Below are 20,902 nucleotides of genomic sequence, written 5' to 3' on the forward strand. Positions count from 1 at the left end.
TAATTTGCTCTTGCCCAAAGTCCTGTAGTAACTTAATTAACTTAAAAAAATTAATTATCATATAAGGAATAAAGTCTTAAATAATTAAGTATTTAATTCACATTTGCTGGTTTTGTTTTTTAAGGAGAGAGATAAAGCTGCAAGAATTATTCAGTCAGCTGTAATAAATTTTCTAACCAAACAACGAGTGAAAAGAAAGATTAATGCAACACTGGTCATTCAGAAATATTGGAGAAGAGTCTTAGCACAAAGAAAATTATTAATGTTAAAAAAGGAAAAACTGGAAAATGTACAGAATAAAGCAGCAACGGTCATTCAGGTATAGTATCCTGACCAATTTTTTTAACTTAAACATTTCTAGTAACATTTTAAAGGAAGAAGGAAAAATATGACAAAGTCTTCAATGATTATATATTAGAATTCTTTTTCTAATGTTGTTAATATCCAAAGATGATTGATTCCAGGACCCCTTTGTAAATACCAAAATCTGCAATGTATATGATTTGCATATTATCTATGTATGTCTTCCTGTATATTTCAATTTTCTAAATTACTTATAATACGTAACACAATATAAGTGCTGTATAAATGATTATTATACTGTATTGTTGAAGGAATAATGATGATAGGAAAAGTCTGTACATGTTCAGAACAGGCACTTTTTTTTCTGGAATATTTTCAATCTCTTGGTTGAATTTGATAATGTAGAATTCATAGATACAGAAAGCTGACTATATTTGATTTAAAAAACATTTAGCATCTCGTTACTACCTGTGAATCTCTTTGCTACATTCAGCATAAGACTGAAACATAATTGAAATTCTTCTTTGTTCTGAAAGGGACAAGACTCTAGTTCTATGCATCTTGCTGTCTTCATTTTGTATTAGAGACTTGTAGTCTTCCACTGCATGGGACATTGTGGCATACAGCATCACTCTATTTTGTATCCATGTACCTTACCAAGGTATAGCTTTATCTTAATAATGAGTCCTAGAAACTTCTCTTTGGGAACAAATAATACACACATTTTTCTTCCAAGCCCATTTAGTTAGTATATAATGAAAATAATGCTTATAATTAGTCAATAGAATGTCTATGTTATTTTACTTTTTAGCCAAAATATGTAACATCTATTTAACATAATATGTTCCTTGTGTTGACTATTCTGGGTCCTTTGCTTTTTTGTATAATGTTAGCATCAGTTTGCTGATATCCAAAGTAATTGGTGAGATTTTGATTGAGATTGGATTGAATCAAAATAAAGAATTGACGTCTTGATAATTTTGAGTCTTCTTAAACATACATGACCATGGTATATTTAGATCTAAATTTCTGATATTTCATCAGTTCTGAATTTTTGCTCATATAGATTTTGTACATATTTTGTTAGATATGCACCTTAGCATTTCACTGTTTTGCTACAAATGTAAATAGTACTAAGCTTATACATTTATTGTTTACTTATTATTCTGAGATTTTTTCTTTTTTCTTTCTTTTTTTTTTGCTGTAGATTCTTTGGTACCCAGTCTCTATACTGCTCTACTTGCATGAAAGGAAAAAAAAAAAAAATATATATATATATATATATATATATATATATATATATATATAAAGAAACAACATGCCTCTCTCCTAATCAGCAATTTATAGATTGTTTTGGACAGGTTTCTATAAGAATTATCTAGAACTTGATTACCAGTAGCCTGGGATCATGTAGATATCAGCAACTGGAATTGGCTGGAAAGTCTGCAGTCCTGTTTGTTGAGCCAACATATTGTTTCATTGACTAAGAGTCTACATTATAATTGTGGCTTTTCAAGAGACAAAAGTTTGCTTACTTTAGAGTGTTTCCAAAATTCCATATATATATATATATATATATAGTATATATTTTTTTTCCATATATCATATATCTATAATCCCCATATTTGGTAAAAGAAAGTAATTTTATTTTTAATGACAACAATAACCCTGAAAGTGGTCTAGCTCATTTGTTTCTCAAACTCCTCTACAGTTGTCCCTTGGTATCCATGAGGGATTGGTTCTAGGACCCCAGCAGATATCCAAATCTATATGTTTACAAAATGGCATAGTATTTGTGTATAACCATGCACATCCACATCCTCCAGTATGCTTTGAATTCTCTTATAGTATTTCTAATATTTAATGCAATGCCAGTAGTGTATAAATAGTTTTTAGACTTTATTGTTTAGAGAATGATGGCAAGAAATCAAGTTGGTACATGTTCAATACAGTCACATCTTTATTTTCTTTTTTCTTTTGGAAAATGTTCCACCCTCACCTGTTTGAATTCATGGATGGGAAATCCGTGGAAACAGAGAGTTCACTATGTTTATATTATCAGTCCTGTAATGTTATAGTACAGGATGCCTTATGTACAGAATTTTCAAGCATAATAAGATAGTTTAGCAACCATAAAATAAAGGAAATATTTAAGATCTGGAAATAAAGTCTTCAGAAATTATATATAACCAATAGATACCAAAAATATTATAATATTTTTCTTTTCCTTCTAATATAACAAAATTGCTACTTATGACTCTGTAATACAAATGCAGTGTAAATATAATTAGAATTGAAATGGATTTCTGAATTGACTACAGCTGTATCAATGTAAAGACTAAACAAGATGTTAGCAATGAAACATTTGCTTTTTAATTAATGTGTTCATTTTTAAGCATGGTATTAGAAAACTTAATATTTTTAAAAGTATTAAGAATAGAAAGCTATGTCTATTTTACATTTTGTCCATTATTACCTTTCCCAGGGGTATTGGAGAAGATATTCCACTAGAAAAAGATTTCTGAAATTGAAGTATTATTCAGTCATCCTGCAATCTAGAATAAGAATGATAATTGCTGTTACATCTTATAAACGATATCTTTGGGCCACAATTACAATTCAAAGGCATTGGCGTGCTAGTTTAAGAAGAAAACAAGATCAACAAAGATATAAAAGGTTAAAATCATCATGCCTTATAATCCAATCTGTGTTCAGAAGATGGAAGCAACGTAAAATGCAATTACAAATAAAAGCTGCAGTAATATTGCAAAGAGCTTTTAGAGAATGGCATTCCAGGAGAAAAGCTAAAGAAAAGTCTGCTATTGTCATACAATCATGGTATAGAAGGCACAGAGAATTACAGAAATATATTTATATTAGATCTTGTATTGTTATTATTCAGAGAAGATTTCGGTGCTTTCAAGCCCAAAAGTTATATAAAAGAAAGAAAGAGTCTGTGCTGACTATCCAGATGTACTACAAAGCATATCTTAAAGGAAAGATTGAGCACACCAACTACTTACAGAAACGAGCTGCAGCCATTCAACTACAGGCAGCTTTCAGGAGAATGAAGGCTCGGAATTTATACAAACAAATTAGAGCTGCTTATGTTTTGCAATCATATTGGAGAATGCGACAGGACAAATTTAGATTTTTAAAACTTAAGAAGATTGTTATCAGATTACAGGCACACATAAGAAAACATCAGCAATTACGGAAATATAAGAGGATGAAGAAAGCAGCCATTATAATTCAGACTCATTTCCGAGCTTACATTTCAGCCAGGAAAGTTCTAGCAACTTATCAGAGAACACGTTCTGCTGTCATTGTTCTACAGTCTGCATATAGAGGGATGCAAGCCAGGAAAACATTTATTCATATCCTAACATCTATTATAAAGATTCAGTCATATTATCGTGCTTATATTTCCAGAAAGAAATTTGTGAGTCTAAAAAATGCTACAATAAAGTTGCAGTCAGTTGTCAAGATGAAACAAGCACGTAAACAATATTTACTTTTAAGAGAAGCTGTACTATTAATCCAGCAATGGTACCGTACACAAAAAATGGCTGCACGAAAGAGAGAAGAATATGTGCAGATACGTGAATCTTGTATCAAATTGCAAGCTTTTGTTAGAGGATACCTGGTCAGAAAGCAGATGAGATTGCAAAGAAAAGCTGCTGTTTCGCTGCAGTCTTATTTCAGAATGAGAAGGATGCGGCAGCACTACCTGAAAACTTATAAAGCAGTTGTTGTCATTCAGAATTACTATCGTGCATACAAAGTACAAGTCAATCAGAGGAAGAACTTCTTGCAAGTCAAAAGAGCAGCTACTTGTTTGCAGGCAGTCTACAGAGGTTATAAAGTTCGCCGACTATTGAAACAACAATCTCTAGGGGCTCTTAAAATTCAAACTGCTTTTAGAGGCTACAGTAAAAGAGTAAAATATCAATCTGTTCTTTGGTCTGTAATGAAAATTCAGAGATGGTACAGGGCACACAAATCTGCTTATGATATAAGAACACATTTTTTAAAGAAAAAAGCAGCTGTGATTTCTCTTCAGTCTGCTTATCGAGGCTGGAAAGTCCGGCAGCAGATCAGAAGGGAACATCAAGCTGCAATCAAGATTCAGTCTACTTTTAGAATGAACAAGGCCCAGAAACAATTCAGATTGTTAAAATCAGCAGCATTAATCATCCAGCAACATCTAAGAGCATGGACTATAGGAAAGAAACAACGTATGGAGTATGTTGAACTCCGTCATGCGGTACTGGTGCTTCAGTCTGCATGGAAAGGAAGAACCCTGAGAAGACAAATTCAAAGGAAGCACAAATGTGCGGCCATCATACAGTCATACTATAGAATGCATGTGCAACAAAAGAGGTGGAGACTCATGAGAAAAGCTGCTCTTTTGATTCAAATGTATTATAGAGCTTACAGAATTGGGAGAGAACAACATCGTTTGTATTTGAAAACAAAAATGGCTGTACTAGTTTTACAGTCAGCTTACCGTGGTATGAAAGTGAGAAAAAGAATAAAGAAATTCAGCAAAGCAGCAATCACTATACAATCTAAATATAGAGCTTACAGAGCCCAAAAGAAATATGCAATCTACAGAGCTTCAGCTATTATAATTCAGAGGTGGTATCGAGATATCAAAATTACAAACCATCAACAAAAGGAGTATCTTAATTTAAAGAAGACAGCAATTAAAATCCAAGCTGTTTATAGAGGTATTAGAGTAAGAAGACATATTCAACACATGCACTTTGCAGCCACTTTAATTAAAGCCATGTTTAAAATGTATCAGTCAAGAGTAAGATACCATGCAATGAGAAGAGCAGCTGTTGCAATTCAAGTAAGATACAGAGCATATTGTCAAGGTAAAATTCAGCGTGAAAAGTACCTGGCAACTTTAAAGGCTGTTAATACTCTTCAGGCAAGTTTTAGAGGAGCAAGAGTTAGACAAACTCTAAGAAAGATGCAGGTTGCAGCAACACTTATTCAGTCATGCTATAGAAGATACAGGCAGCAAATGTATTTTAATAAGTTAAAGAAGGCAACAAAAATAGTACAGCAAAGATACCGAGCAGTGAAGGCAAGAAACAAACAATTTCAGAGGTATAACCAATTGAGGCATTCTGTAGTACACCTTCAGGCTACTTTTAGGGGCATGAAAACTAGGAGACTTTTAAAAGTTATGCATTTAGCTGCCACCCTTATTCAGAGGAGATTTAGAACTGTGATGATGAGAAGAAAATTCCTTTCTCTCAGGAAAACTGTTATTTGGATTCAGAGAACATATCGTGCAAAACTTTGTGGAAAGAAGCATCACTTACAATTCCTTCAGTTACGAAAGGCAGTTATTAAGATCCAGTCATCATACAGAGGGTGGGTGGTAAGGAGACAAATGCAAGAAATGCAGAGGGCTGCTGTTCTCATTCAGGCGACTTTCAGAATGCACAGAACATTTGTTTCATTTCAGACTAAGAAACGTGCCTCAATTATAATTCAACAACATTATAGAACATACAGAGCTGCAAAATTGCAAAGAGAAAATTTTATCAGACAATGGGATTCTGCAGTGGTCATTCAAGCTGCATATAAAGGAATGAAAACAAGACAGCTTTTAAGGGAAAAACACAGAGCTGCTATTAGAATACAAAGCACATACAAAATGTATAAGCAATATTGTTTCTACCAAAAGCTCCGGTGGGCTACAAAAGTGTTACAAGACAGATATCGAGCAAATAAAAAGAAACAAAAAGCTCTTCAACCCAATATGTGTAAAGAAGAAACAAATAGCATTCAAGCAAGTTTTCAGGACATCAACATAAGGAAACAAACTCAGAAACAGCATGAAGCTGCCATTATTATTCAGAAGCATTTTAAAGCTTTTGTCACAAGGAGACATTATCTCCACTTTAGAGCAACAGTAATTTCTGTTCAAAGAAGATACAGAGCATTAACTGCAACAAGAACCCAAACAGTTATTTCTGTACAGTCTTCTTACAGAGGCTTTAAGGTAAGAAGTAATATCCAATGTTTGCACCTGGCTGCCGCACTAATTTGGTCATTCTACCTAATGCACAGAGCCAAAGCTGTTTATTGAACAAAGAAAACTGATTTTTGTTACACAGATTTTGTAGGTCATATGTCAGAGTTAAAAAGGAAAGAAAAAAGTGTTTTAGCAGATTCAGAAATCTGACCTCTTCAGGCTGCCTTTAATGGCATGACAGAAATTTAAAATATATATGAGGAAAGGATGGCAGTCTTGCTAACCAATCTGCATTCAACTGTTACGGAAGTAAAACCCAATATGAAGCTGTTCAAAGTGGGGATGTTATGATTTACAGGTGGTTTAACACTTCTCTGTTTGTTTTTCACAGGAAGGAGAGTATCATTCTCAAAGTGGGACTATAGTAGTGATTCAAAGAGATCTTTGTGATACAGTCACAAGAAAACTGGAAATGCAGAAATGTGCTGCCCTCCAAATTCAGTCCTTCCTTCTGATGGCTGTGTTTCGGAGAAGATTTGTTCAGCAGAAAAGAGCTGCTGTCACTTTACAGCGTTATATCAGGACATGGCAAACCAGAAAGCAGTTTTTACTGTATAGAAAAGCAGCGGTCATTTTACAAAATCACTACAGAGCCCGTCTATCTGCAAAACACCAAAGACAAGTCTATTTGCAAATCAGGAGGAGTGTTATTATAATTCAAGCTAGAATCAAAGGATTTATACAGAAACAGAAGTTTTATAAAATTAAAAGTAGCACCATAAAAATTCAGGTATTTACTTATTTTAAGTATAAAGCTTCAATATTTTGGCCTGTGTTTGTGAGAATTTTTAAAATGAGTTTAAGCAGGCCATAAAGAATAATAGTACTTTAAGTGACCATTTTATCATCTTCCAAAGTAGAACATTATTTTGAGAGTGAGAAAAGACACCAATGATGATTCAGGCAAGACAGCACAGAACTGGAGTTGTTTTGACCCTGGTCACCTTGCACTTCATGCATTTCATAGGTGTTAATTATAGCACTCCTGGAAGAATTTTGAAAAGATGGGATCTTCATATTTGACAGTTTTTAAGAGTAAATTTTAAATTAAAGTGAACTGTTATTTAGCATAATTGGATGAAACAGGATAATTATATTCCTCTAATAATATATTAGCTAGAGCTGCTTATTATATAGATGTACTTTATTCAGTTTAGCACTTTTGGCTTCTAAAGCATTTTGTTATTTTGTTTAATAAATTCTCCAATGTGCGAGGAAAATAGAGTTTTATCTCTTAAAATATTAGAGAACTGAGAAAAAATTAACCAAAAAATTTCAGTGTTGTATTGGAAGGAGGCAGATCCAGGAATTGAATCTGAGCACTTCAGCTATTTTTGTTCTATGTGCAATAAATTGGGCTTTGAACCTAAGTGTGATATGTTGTTATCTTGATAGTTGCTGTTAAGCTTAGAAATAATATTCTCTCTCAAAATCCACAACTAATAAGGTGCTAAATATTGTACTGGGTTTTAGGAATAGACCGTAAGATATACTTAGTTGCTCTCCTCAAACAACTTAATTGAGCAAGGGAAATGATAATATTAAGTAAGAAGTGTATGTTAGTGGGAACAAAAGGAATCTAAGCTAATCTTGTGGTAAGAGAAAGCTTTCTAGAGTGAGTGACATATATATTCAAATATTTGGCTAAAGGATGAATTTGGAAAGAGCCAAGTAAAATGTATGGAGAGACTATTTCAGCTATAGGAGATAACACAAAAAATTGAAAAACTTCAGAGAGGAGTACAAAGTAAGATAGGACAAGACTGGCCAGGAGCAAAATTGTGAATATCTTTGTAAGATGCAGAAAAAAATTTATAAAGGCATTTAAGCAGGAGAAGGCTAGAATTGTTTTTATTTTTACAAAGTTACTCTGACAGGAATGTGAAAGGTGAACTGTAAAGGGAACAAAACTAGAATAGGGAGACTATTTGGGAGGCCATTGATCAGGTGAAAGTCAACAGTTTAATATAGGTTAGTGAAAATGAAGTTTGGAGAATTAATTTGGTTAGGAAGAGAATTGACATCATGTTGAGCATGAACAAGGATCCAAGACATGTTTATGGCTTAGGTAACTCAGCAGAAGATACCATTAAGTGACACCAGGAACAAAGGTAAGAGCAGGATTCCTTTACAGATTACACACAAAAACCAGAATGTATGTGGAGTGGTAAGGATTACTCCCCAGGAAGTGGAGAGTAGGTCAGTGTGTTCATTTTCTTTCTGTTCTTCCAAATGCATTGATGCACATATATCTAGATTTCCACATGTAATGCACATCTTACAATTTAAAATATTGGCTAGGATTACGTTAGGCTTTTCTGACAGCCAGCAACAGGGTATGTGTGATAAAGTACATGGCAGGCATTCATTATATCGGCACCACTGTCCTCAGAGGACTCACTATATGCCAGACTCTAATGGGAGTTAGTATGTGACTTTATTTCTACAATTGATTTTTGTTTATCTGCATTAACCTCAGATTGACTGTCTTAATACTAATTCTTCCAATTTACAAAAAATGACGATCATTGCATACCTGTTATATTTTTTGCATTTGATAGGCTATATGGAGAAGATATAAAGCTAAGAAATATTTATGTAAAGTGAGAGCTGCCTGCAAGATTCAAGCCTGGTATAGGTGTTGGAGAGCACGCAATGAATATTTAGCTGTATTAAAAGCTGTTGAAATTATTCAAGGTTGCTTCTATGCCAAACGGGAGAGAACATGGTAATGTATTGTAGCCCTGTGGAAGAGCATAACGGTATATCTGTGGTTGGCAAGTCCTCATAAGTATTTGCTATGCTCAATTTATATGGTTAGTTTTGTTGGTATTTTCTCCATTAATGAACCATAATATATCTCTTGGGATATCTTGCTTTTTAAATGTAGAGCATAGCCTTGATGATATAATTTAGTAAGAAATATTTACATACACTTAAAGCTTTTGTCCTTTTTGTTGTTGTTGATATAGCTATTGGCTAAATTTGTTTTCATATTTCTTTTTCTTTTTCTTTCTTTCTTTACTTTGTATTACTCTTCATACTCTTTGTCCTTAATGATGAAGACCCTAATTACCAACTTTCTATGCAAATTCTATTTCCTCACTTACCCGAGTCATTTAATGTATGTTTTATGTACATTTTTAGAGGCTGCTATTAAATGGTCTTTTTTTTTTTCACACTATAAGAATTTTTCTTCACATCCCAGAATTTGTGATTGCTGTCCAGTTTAGGAGAGCAGACCAGAGTTAGAGGACTTAATATATAGACACAGTTGCCACTATCAATATTAAGGACTGGTATCTTATTTTCTTGTACCAAAATGGTGAATTTTCTCAATGATATTCGGTCTTATTTTCTAAGAAATCTGACAATCAAACAAACTCATCTTTTTACCTTTTCTATAATACTGAGAAGAAATTAAAGAGCTCATCTTTCTTCTCAAATAAGTGTCCTTTTCTTATCTGATGCTACTTGTAACCTTCCAACCTCTCTTTTTGACCACCTCCTGTCTGCTCAGAGACTCACTCAGACTTTATTCTTTACTATTATTTGTCATGACTCACTTTATGGAGGTTTTTGTCTGGACCCAAATGGTCATACTTTCTTTTGATCTTCTTCAAAATTATTTGTCACACCAGAATTATGGAACTTCTTGTTTCCTGCTCACTGGGATATTGCCAATTGCAAAACTTCCTTTTTATTGTGTCTTAAGTGTATGCATAAAATTGTGATTGCTACAACTTAAGTATGAATTCCTGCTTCCTTTTGTTTTGCCTTTGTTGTATTTTTTTCTCCTCAGTATTGGAAGTAAGAGAACAATAAATATTTGTTGAATATATTAAATTTGAAATTGCTTTTCAATAATAACTATTTTTTAGGTTTTTGAAGATGAGAGCATCAACAATTATCATTCAGAGAAAATGGAGAGCTATACTTTCTGTAAGAATGGCTCATGAACACTTTTTAATGGCAAAAGTAGGTGTAAATAAAAATAACTCATTTATAAGACAAAAAGAATTTTTTTAGACCTAATTATTCATTTATTTTATATCAATTATACTCAAGTAAAAGTTATTTTTACTTGGAAAGACACTAGTATTTTATATATATATATATATAGTGCATGCATATATCGTATGTTTTAAGTTATTTTCAAACTCAAGTTTGAAGTGCTTTCAGTGAAAATAACCAATCTGGAGAAATCATAATAAATGTAGCATATTTTGTCTAGTATAAGTCAAATACTTAGTAACATGCTCTTTAAGCCACTATTGATTATATATTTAAATTGTTTAACATCTGCATTTTAAAATAGCTTTGGGCTTTAGTTAAAAATTCAGAAATTAAAATTTGACTTAAATTTTAGTGTTCATGTAATATTCACTATGGTTAATAATATAACTATGATTGTTATTACTCTTACTAGTCATACTTAAAGTATGCCAAGCATTGGATAAGCTCTTGTATATGAACAAATTTGATCTTCATACAACCTTATAAGATAGTTACTGTTATCCTACTCAACTTAAAGGTGAGGAAAATGTTTAGAGAGGTAAATTTACTTGCCCAAATAGCTGGAGGTTTATAAAACAAACCTAGCTTAAATGAATTAAAATTATTTAAATTCACATCCTTTGTGTGTATGAAAATTAGATTGTCAGAATGTTACGTAATTGAGCAACATAAAGTATGCTGGTGGTATGCTTTGTGGTTCTTGAAACCACAGAAGTTCCCTCATGGCTGGTTATAATGACCACTTTGCTCTTTATATTGTAGTTAGCTCTTTTAGTAAATGTATTTTTCCTATAATAACTTTGTTCCTTTTCCTCCTCACAATGAAAAGAATCAGGAGGGTACGAGGGAGAGAACACCAAATATCTATTGATCTTGGCTTGTCCCTTCAATTTTGGCTATAGATCTATATAGACTGTATCACCTTTTCATATCTATGAAATATGACATCCTCAAACATTGAAAAAATTCAAGAATCTCTAGTAGGTTGAAAATCTTATTATTCTATCTATTAATGTCACTTGTAAAATTTTCCTTGTAGAAACATCGTGCTGCTTGTCTGATCCAAGCACATTTTAGAGGACATAAAAGAAGACAGCTCTTTCTTCAGCAGAAATCTGCTGTTTTGATCATACAAAGACATATACGAGCCTGGGAGGCTGGGAAATGTGAAAGAATAAAATATCTTGAATTAAAAAAGTCTACAGTTATTCTACAAGCACTAGTGCGTGGCTGGTTAGAAAGGAGAAAAGTAAGTTTTTTAAGTAGAATGTTTCAATCACGTGAAATGAAAGTATTTGATGTTAAGTGGTGGTAAGACATTTTGGTCTTTGGAGAATATTTTCAGAGCTAATATAATTATTAGTTTGAGTTCATTCAGCTGCTGCAGAGCTACATAGAAGGGCATTGGGTGTCACAGATTTTTGTTCTGTGACCCTGCTGCTTCCCATTGCCAGAGATGCAAAATAAAATTTCTCTTGTATAATGACTCAATAAAAAAACTGAAAGAAGTATGAGGGAAAGGTTTCATAGGTTAAAGATGTTAATTTTTACTCAGGTAGCCTTTTGCTGCCCTTAAGGAATTGTAACTACCATTCCTGTGATGTCACCCACATCTTCAGCAAAAGAGAATTCTGTTAAGGGAGCTCATGACATTTGGCTTCCAATATATAAAGCACTGGCATAGACATAACAGCCTGATTTGAACTCATATATATTAGAAATCTAAAGCCCCAAGATCACTGTTGAAAGCCATACTATAAGAATCTTACACTGGACTTGTGCTACACTAATACTGGAACAATTAATTCATATAATTTTATCAGATTTAACATCACCATCTCTAACTATTCTGCTGGAATACAGTAGCCTTTTGTGGTTTTTAGCATTGATATCTTTCATTATTCATACATTGAAGGTCTTAAATTGCTGTTATTGGGTAGTTTAGTTACATTAAATGCTATAATTTTGCTTACATACTCTGAATCATGAGTTAAATTATTCTAAATATTTTGAAATACAGGATTATAATCACATTGGATCATGATAGTTACATAAGAGAAAAAACTATCTTAAGAATCAGACACTTTAATAGAGGGAAGGGAACAGGGCAGGAAGTGGGGGAAGGAAAGATGTACTGGGATCTGAATTATAGCAAATTATATTCTGTTTTTAAATTATGTCAAAATGAATGCTAATATTATATATAACTAAAAAGAACCAATAAAAAAATAAAATATTTTAATATTCTACACACTATACAACTGAGCAATCAACTCATTTGTTATAGTACTTCAAAAAATTTCTTCAGTTAAAATATTGGTGTATCAAAAAAGTCAGACACTTGATTATTAATATTCTTTTTCTCCTTTAGATTTTAGAACAGAGAGCCAAAGCTCGGCTTCTTCACTTCACAGCAGCTGCATATTATCACCTGTCTGCTCTTAGAATTCAAAGAGCATATAAAGTTCACATGTCTATGAAGAATGCTAACAAACGGGTTAATTCAGCCATTTGTATTCAGGTCAGCTTGTCTTTTACAGAAAAACTATGAGATGTAACTTTCCTCTTAGAAATTTTTGACATATATTGAACAATTCTCAGATTCCTTATGGTAAGATCATATAATATGTAACACTTTCAGCATATAGCTATTAGAATGACTGGAAGTTTGGAAATCTTCTTTAAGGAACAGCAATAAAGCTGTGAATTACTCTCTGATGTAATTTTACTCATTTATTATACTCCCACTAGTAAAGTTGGAGGGTACCTGTTCCTCTAAATCCTTCACAACAGTGGCATCAGAAGACACCCTGATTTTTGCCATTCCAGTGAATTGGAAATGGTATCTCATTTTGTTTTTCATTTACTTGATTGCCAGCAATTCTGAAATTTTTACATTTATTATTCAAGTTCTTATCTGTGTATCATGTGCTCTTTCTAATCTTTCTTTTTATGCACTTTGTCCCTTTTTCTACTTGATGTTCTTTTTTATTATGATTTATAGGAATTCTATATTCTGGATAAAGTTCTAATTTGTGTAATTAACATGCATGTACCAATAAAATATTTAGTGAAAAAATAATTTTCAGAATGTTATATAGTTTGATAGAATTTATATAAATTGTAAAATAAAGGTATTACTTTGCAGGATTAAATACATACGTCCACATATACACACATCCAGTGTGGACTGGACGAGTCTCTACGAAGTAGAAGGGGGAAATGATACTGGAGGTTTGACCTTCTATTTCTTTCTCCTTTAGAGTTTAGCATTGACAGCCAGTTTGGCTTCCCCCTTCACTTCATAGCATCTTCATATTTTCTGCTTTTAGAATTCAAGGAGCATGTAAACTTCACATGGCTATGAAGAATGCTAACATATATAAAATATGTATATAAATGTATGTATGTTTTTGTCTACTTTTAAAAATGTTTGTATTAAAAGTGAAAAAATCTTCATATTTTAAACAGAGATGGTTTCGAGCAAAATTAGAACGAAAGAGATTTATTGAGAAATATTATAGCATCATAAAAATTGAGCATGAAGTTCAAGAATGTATGAACCAGAAAAATAGGGCTGCATCAGTAATACAGAAAGCAGTACGTCACTTTCTCCTTCGCAAAAGACAGGAAAAATTTAATAGTAGAATCACTAAACTTCAGGTAAGTGAAAACTCTATGGTTTTTGATACAGGAATAAAAACAAAATTGAGGTTTTAGTTGAAATGTATCTGTTCATATCATATAAATTTACTGAAAATATTTATTTTGTAGAAATAAATGTATATATAAATTCAAAACAATACGGGCTGTAATCTTAAAATTATTCTTTTATCTCTTTAAGGCATTATGGAGAGGCTACTCTTGGAGGAAGAAACATGATTGTACAAAAATTAAAGCTATACGGTTAAGTCTTCAGATGGTTAATAGGGAGATTAGAGAAGAAGATAAACTCTACAAAAGAACCACACTTGCACTTCATTATCTTTTAACGTATAAGCACCTTTCTGCCATTCTTGAGGCCCTAAAACACCTCGGTTAGTTTGTTATAACAATATCTTGCATAAGATTAGGAATGCATTTTTTATCTTTGAATATTTAAAGAACATTGTGATTACACGGTATTAACTAAGACTTCATTTTTTCTTGGAGCATTGTAGTGGGGTTCATTTTTACATAAATGCATATAACTTTGTATGCTCCATTTCTTTTGGGGGGGTGCAGAGGGGTACCAGGGATTGAACCCAGGGGTGTGCAACCACTGAGCCACATCCCCAGTCTGTTTTTTATTTTTATTTTTTCACTTAGAGACAGGATCTTGCTAAGTTGCATAGGGCTTGGCTAAGTTACTGAGGCTGGCTTTGAACTTGGGAATCATCCTGCTTCCACCTCTAAAGCCTCTGAGATTACGGGCATGTGCCACCACACCCGGCCAGTTTGCTCCATTTCAATCCTTTGTACTTCTTCTTCTCCCAGTCCCTCCCCTGTCCTCTTTCTGTATTCAATTGGTCTTCTTTCTGTTTATTTATTTTTCTACTTAGTACATTATAGTTATATATAAAATTGGAATGCATTGTTGTTACTGGAAATTAACATGTGTCTTTTTCTCTTTCAGAGGTTGTTACCAGATTATCTCCACGTTGTTGTGAGAACATGGCTCAGAGTGGAGCAATTTCTAAAATATTTGTTTTAATCCGAAGTTGTAATCGTAGTGTTCCTTGTATGGAGGTCATCAGATATGCTGTACAAGTTTTGCTTAATGTAGCTAAGGTAGTTTTCCATTTTAATAATGAAATATTCATTATTCAAGAAATGTAACTCTGCAGATTAATAGATAGATAGAATTGATAGAATTTATATAAATTGTAAAATAAAGGTATTACTCTGCAGGATTAAATACATACGTCCACATATACACACATCCAGTGTGGACTGGACGAGTCTCTACGAAGTAGAGTAGAAATGCTCTAAATTAGAAATTAGGCTGGGAATGGTGCTGCATGCCTAATCCCAATAGCTCAGGAAGGAGTCAGAAGGATTGCAGGTTCTAAGCCAGCCTCAGCAGCTTAGACTATAAGCAACCTAGTGAGACACTGTCTCAAAATATATATTAAAAAAAAAAAAGCTGGGGATTTGGCTCAGTGGTTAAGCACTACCCTTGGTCTCAATCCATGGCACCAAAAAAGGAAAAAAAAAACAAAGTTTGAAATTAGGCCTCTAAATTAAAATTCATGTATATGAAGAGTCTTGATGGGGAAAAATATTTCATTTATGAATATAACTATAGATATGAATGCTATTTTGTTGTTTTATTTCTATTACTTTTATAATATGAATAATAGTATTATTGAGAACTTGCCAGTATTTTTGTACATTATTTAATTTAATCCTTATAATAATCCTGTAAAGTAACTCATATATTTCTCATTTTATAGAAAAGGAATGATAATGCTTACAGAAGTTGCATACAAGCAGTGGTATTAAGATGAGACATTTACCTTCCTTGCCCACCCTCGAAACCACGACTGTAGTGTACCCAATATATTGAGGAATAGTGGTTAAGAACATAGACCCAAACTACTGAATTTGAATCCCAGTTCTGCAAGCTGTTATAGATTATTTGGCCTCTCTTTGCTTTACTTTCTTCAACAGTAAAATGGGTATAGAAAAAAATAATACTCATCTCAAAATGTTACTGTGAAGATTAAATGAGTTAATATACTTAAAAGTTCTTGATACATAAACATACCATGCAAGTGTTAGCTATTAATGGTTTCTTATTTTTATGTTAAAATGATTATTTTTTGAAACCATGCAAATTTCAGTATGAATGTAATAGTATCATTAAATAAAGCATGAAAAACTAATCCTAGATTTATTAGTATCAAATTTGTTTTATTCTAAAGTACATCTTCCTCTCAAGAAGGATGTAAAATAGTGTAGTTAGATCTTGCCTTACTCATTATCTTACCCTATGACTAACTGTAACAGATAAGTTCTCTTTCATGAGAGAGTCTTGCTAAAATGGTCTTCTCTTTAGAAGCTTGCTTTTATTTACTTCAAGATATTCTTTTTTAGAGATTTTAGCTTTAATTTGTTTTATGTGGAACTTTTGAAGTGGTTAGGAAAGTAAAAGATTAATATGCATATAAGATTCAAATATGATAGGAGTAACAAAAAATTATCTCATGAAGTCCTTTGTACCTGTGGCAGATACTTCAAAGATTTGGCTCTAAGCTGTCTTTACGGTTGGGCAGTTTTAAAGGTGTATGCTTATTAAAACTTTTAATTTCATTCTGTTCTCTTCAAGTATGAGAAAACTACTTCAGCAGTTTATGATGTAGAAAACTGTATACACACATTGTTGGAGCTTTTGCAGATGTACCGAGAAAAGCCTGGTGACAAAGTTGCAGACAAGGGTGGAAGCATTTTCACAAAAACTTGTTGTTTGTTGGCTGTTTTGTTGAAGACAACAAACAGAGCCTCTGTAAGTATTGATCAGTTACTTTTCTTTGAGCTTATTTTCTATGTTCTTTTATGTATAGATTTTATGTTTTTCCTTTAGTAACCATTACACTAAAATAGGATTTTGCATGTGATCAAACTTGGGTGTTTTTTTGTTGTTGTTGTTGTTTTGTTTTGTTTTTGCCTAGTATCAGTGTGTGTGTGTGTGTGTTTGTATATTCATTGTTTCATTTTGATATTAAAGAAACTGAATTCTGAAAATAGAATTTATTTCAGTCATATAAATAAGAATTTCCTACTTACTAGAGAGTATAACAAATTACCTTAGCAGGGTAGGAAATAAGATACGTATAATTCTCTATCCACCTATCATAACCATAAATATGTCTCAAGCTTTTCTGTGCCGAGACATCTGAGTTATTCTCTCCAGGTATCACAATTAACATAAGAGTAACCAGAGCCCTGCCTTTATCCTGATAACTGTGGAAACCACTGAAGCATTTTAAGCAAGAGAATAATATTTTCCTATTTAAGTTTTAGCATCACCCTGGCTACTGACTGAAGAATAAATTTGGGAGAGCATGTATAGATATGGGGGAGACCATTAAAGGAGGCAAATGTAGATATGTAGTGGCTAGACAAGAGATTGTGCTTCACATAGGGTTGTGTCAATGAGAGGTAAGTGGATGATTCTAGAAAGTTGGAAGAGGTAAAATTCATAGGACTTAGTAACTAGATATGACAGGTTATATTGAGTATAGTTCCTTTTTGCATTCAGTATCAAGTTAAATGTACAATTTTTGAATATTTCTCCTCTTTATAATTGTCTTATATATTATTTCACAATTTAAAATAATTTGCCTACTATACTTAGAGAGCCATGCTCTTGATTGTTAAAAGCTCAAAAGCCTACTGCATAGTATTCAAATGATTGATTTTGTTATTCTAGGAGAGATTGAATTCTTATTAGGTTTTAGTAAATGTACACTTTCTTTTTTAGGATGTACGAAGTAGTCCCAAAGTTGTTGACCGCATTTATAGCATCTACAAACTTACAGCTCGTAAACATAAAATAAATGCTGAAAGAATACTTAATAATCAAAAGAAGAATTCTTCCATAGGCATTCCCTTTATTCCAGAAACACCAATAAGGACCAGAATAGTTTCAAGGTAAGCAGTTAATTGTATTCTGTAATTTCATGTCACCATTCATTCATTTAAATAAATATTTGTTAACACTATCATAAGCAAGATATTGTTCTTAACCATAGAGAAACAACATATGAATAAGAATAGATTATTCCAAAAAAAAAAGAAAAAGAATAGACTATTCAGTAAATCTAAAGGAATCGATTTCACTAAATAATGAAATAATACTGATGTAGCTTTGGGTATTTAGTAGCTATTCAACAAATTCCTTATGTTAAATAGTTCAGACCTAATGCTAAGAACCTTGTTATATCAGTTTTATTTTCCATGTTAATCTCTATTTTTATGTGGTGCTGAGGATCGAACCCAGGGCCTCGTACGTGCTAAGCGAGCGCTCTACCGCTGAGCCACAACCCCAGCCCAATCCAGGATGATTTTATATCAAGATCTTTTACTTAAGTATATCTGCAAAAAAAGAAAAAAAAAACAAAAACCTGTTTTCTTTTTTTCTAAATAATGTAACATCACAGATTCTGTGACTAGACATAGATATATCTTTCAGGGTCACCATTTAGCCTGTTATAGACCCATAAAGATAATTGTGGTTTACCTAGTTTATGTTACTTTTTTTTTTTTTTTTAAGGTGTGTTTGTTTATGTGGTTACTCCCCATGATCAGGGAGTAGAAATCATATAGAGCTGCATCTTGAACTACAAAGTGCTTAAATTTGGTTGTGCAGCGTAAAGCTATGTGGTTCAGGAAGAATGACAATGAGCAAACAGATTAATGAGTAAAATAATAAAGATAGTGACAACTACTAAGATAAAGAGAATGGCCGAGAAAGCATCATGTGATTTTTAAGTCCTGGAGGGTGAGTTGAGGAGAGGATAGCACAGAGTGGGCAGGAGTGTTGCATCATGGCATGGCTTTTGTTTTGAATAAGCTTGAGAAACCTACAGCATAAATAAGAGGAAAATATAAATAAGCCATTGGAAAATCATGCCTATGGTTGAACAGAAGAACAAATTTTTAGATAAAAATTGGAGTACTGTTGGTTTGAGGATGTAGATAGCACTTAAGGCCAAAAGATGAATGAATGTGATCATGGATTGAAATTTCACTCCTTTCTATCACTCCTTTCCATCGTATGGACACATACCGCATTTTGACCACTAACCAATGGTGAGGCATTTAGATTTTTAACAAGAAAGAATAAGAAGATGGAAGTGCATATAGTAGGGATTTGTGTGAGAAGATACATGAGCTCTCCCCTGATTGATACCGTTTTCTCAATGTGGTGTGATATTTTAAACTCAACAACTCAGAAGTAGCTTAGAGGGTATGGAAGGGATATTTGAAAAGAGGAAAGAAATAAAATAGTCATCTGGGAGAGCAGAAGCATACTAGGCAATTCAAATGCCCATTTGACATAAAATAAAAATGTATAGTTTCTTTAGCAATATCTGTATAGGAATGGAGAAAGAAGATATTTCTATTTAATTTGGAACCCAAATAGAATTTTCTAGACAAGTTTGATAGGAGAAAGAAACAGAATGGAATAATATTGAGATAACTAAACTAGTTAGGGAGGAAAGTGAGAATAACATTCTAATGAACAATAGGTATGTGTTGAGGTCAAGTGAACTAGAGATCTCAGCAGGGTGGAGGAATTGGTTCAGTGACTGTATTAAAGCAGATAACATGGATAAATCAGAAGTGGTGATAAAGTCTAGAATGTAAACTATGTGAGAAAGGATTGGTTAAGAAAGAATGGAAGGAAAGGGTTGCAAAAACTGAGAATGCTGTTGGTTTTTTAGCCATATGGATGTTGATATTAATGAGAATGGTAGCAGGAGTTGGGGGAAGTCCAAGAGCAGGTTCGTAATTAGGAGATGGTCAATGAGCAAAAGATGGTAGCAAAATAAGTAGTATAAGCTTCAAAGAAGCCAGTATCATAAGGAAATATTCTAGAACTGATAATTGGCAATAATATGAAGTTCTTCCACCTCTTTGAAAAGGTTGTAAGAGAAATGATGTGTCATGAATTAGTTAACACATTAGTTAACACATAAAGATAAAAATTAACTCTTTTAAGAAATTAACTTTTAAGAAATGTACTGTTTTAATGCCATATTTTTATTTTTATTTTTTAAAACAGACTTAAACCGGATTGGGTTTTAAGAAGAGATAGTATAGAAGAGATCACCAATTCTCTGCAAGCTATTCAAATGGTGATGGATACACTTGGCATTCCTTATCAGTAAATATAAACATTTTCAGTGTGTACAGTATAAAGAAATATTAAAGCTAATCATGAATATGTAAATTGCTTTTTGCTTTCTATGTACAACTTCTAAAATCTGACTTTGTATTAAAAATAAATATGTATATTACAAATAACTAAGCTGTTTATTAAATTCTTCATTGTTTTTTATTTAATATAGCTGTATGCATATAACAAATAAATATGTCATAAGATGATTATAATACTGTTACTCATGTTTATTAAAGTGTTATATTAGTTTGAATGTAGTCATATTCCTAAAAGGAAAGGAATCAATTATTACCTGTTTTATTGATAAGCAAAAGCATTTTGCAAAAACACATGTTGAAAGTCAAAGATTCTGTCTATTCACTTAGAAAATGAGAAGAGCATAAAATATTCCCACACATGTGTGTGTATGGATAATGTACTAATTTGTATCCTTCACTGGCTAAAGCATCCAGAGAGGTAAATGAGCTTCTCTAGGGAAATTATAAGAATATAACCAGTCAGTATATATACTAAAACCCCTTAACTTTGAACTGATTTTTAGTGGGAAGAGAATAGTATTGCTTTAAAAGAAACTTGTTGTTCATTTACATACTACAAATTGGAAAGTTATTAAGTTTGAAAGTTACTTGTTTTGT

The 20,902-nt window shown here is 32.5% G+C and overlaps 1 protein-coding gene across 1 annotated transcript in view; it reads left to right on the forward strand.

Annotated features, from left to right (window-relative positions):
- Aspm (assembly factor for spindle microtubules) overlaps positions 1-20,351 on the forward strand; it is a 49,512-nt gene extending 29,161 nt beyond the window's left edge. Inside the window, exons 17-29 of the mRNA XM_071600200.1 lie at positions 125-319; positions 2,789-6,328; positions 6,693-7,091; positions 8,923-9,089; positions 10,243-10,339; positions 11,418-11,627; positions 12,750-12,899; positions 13,850-14,041; positions 14,223-14,415; positions 14,994-15,148; positions 16,689-16,865; positions 17,844-18,013; positions 20,151-20,351. Coding sequence (XP_071456301.1) covers positions 125-319; positions 2,789-6,328; positions 6,693-7,091; positions 8,923-9,089; positions 10,243-10,339; positions 11,418-11,627; positions 12,750-12,899; positions 13,850-14,041; positions 14,223-14,415; positions 14,994-15,148; positions 16,689-16,865; positions 17,844-18,013; positions 20,151-20,256 — 5,751 coding nt within the window. The 3' untranslated portion in view covers positions 20,257-20,351. The remainder of the gene's footprint in view (positions 1-124; positions 320-2,788; positions 6,329-6,692; positions 7,092-8,922; positions 9,090-10,242; positions 10,340-11,417; positions 11,628-12,749; positions 12,900-13,849; positions 14,042-14,222; positions 14,416-14,993; positions 15,149-16,688; positions 16,866-17,843; positions 18,014-20,150) is intronic.
- Positions 20,352-20,902: the final 551 nt, after the last annotated feature.

This window comes from Marmota flaviventris, chromosome 12, assembly GCF_047511675.1.
Source record: "Marmota flaviventris isolate mMarFla1 chromosome 12, mMarFla1.hap1, whole genome shotgun sequence".
In the NCBI taxonomy this organism is placed as follows: domain Eukaryota; kingdom Metazoa; phylum Chordata; class Mammalia; order Rodentia; family Sciuridae; genus Marmota; species Marmota flaviventris.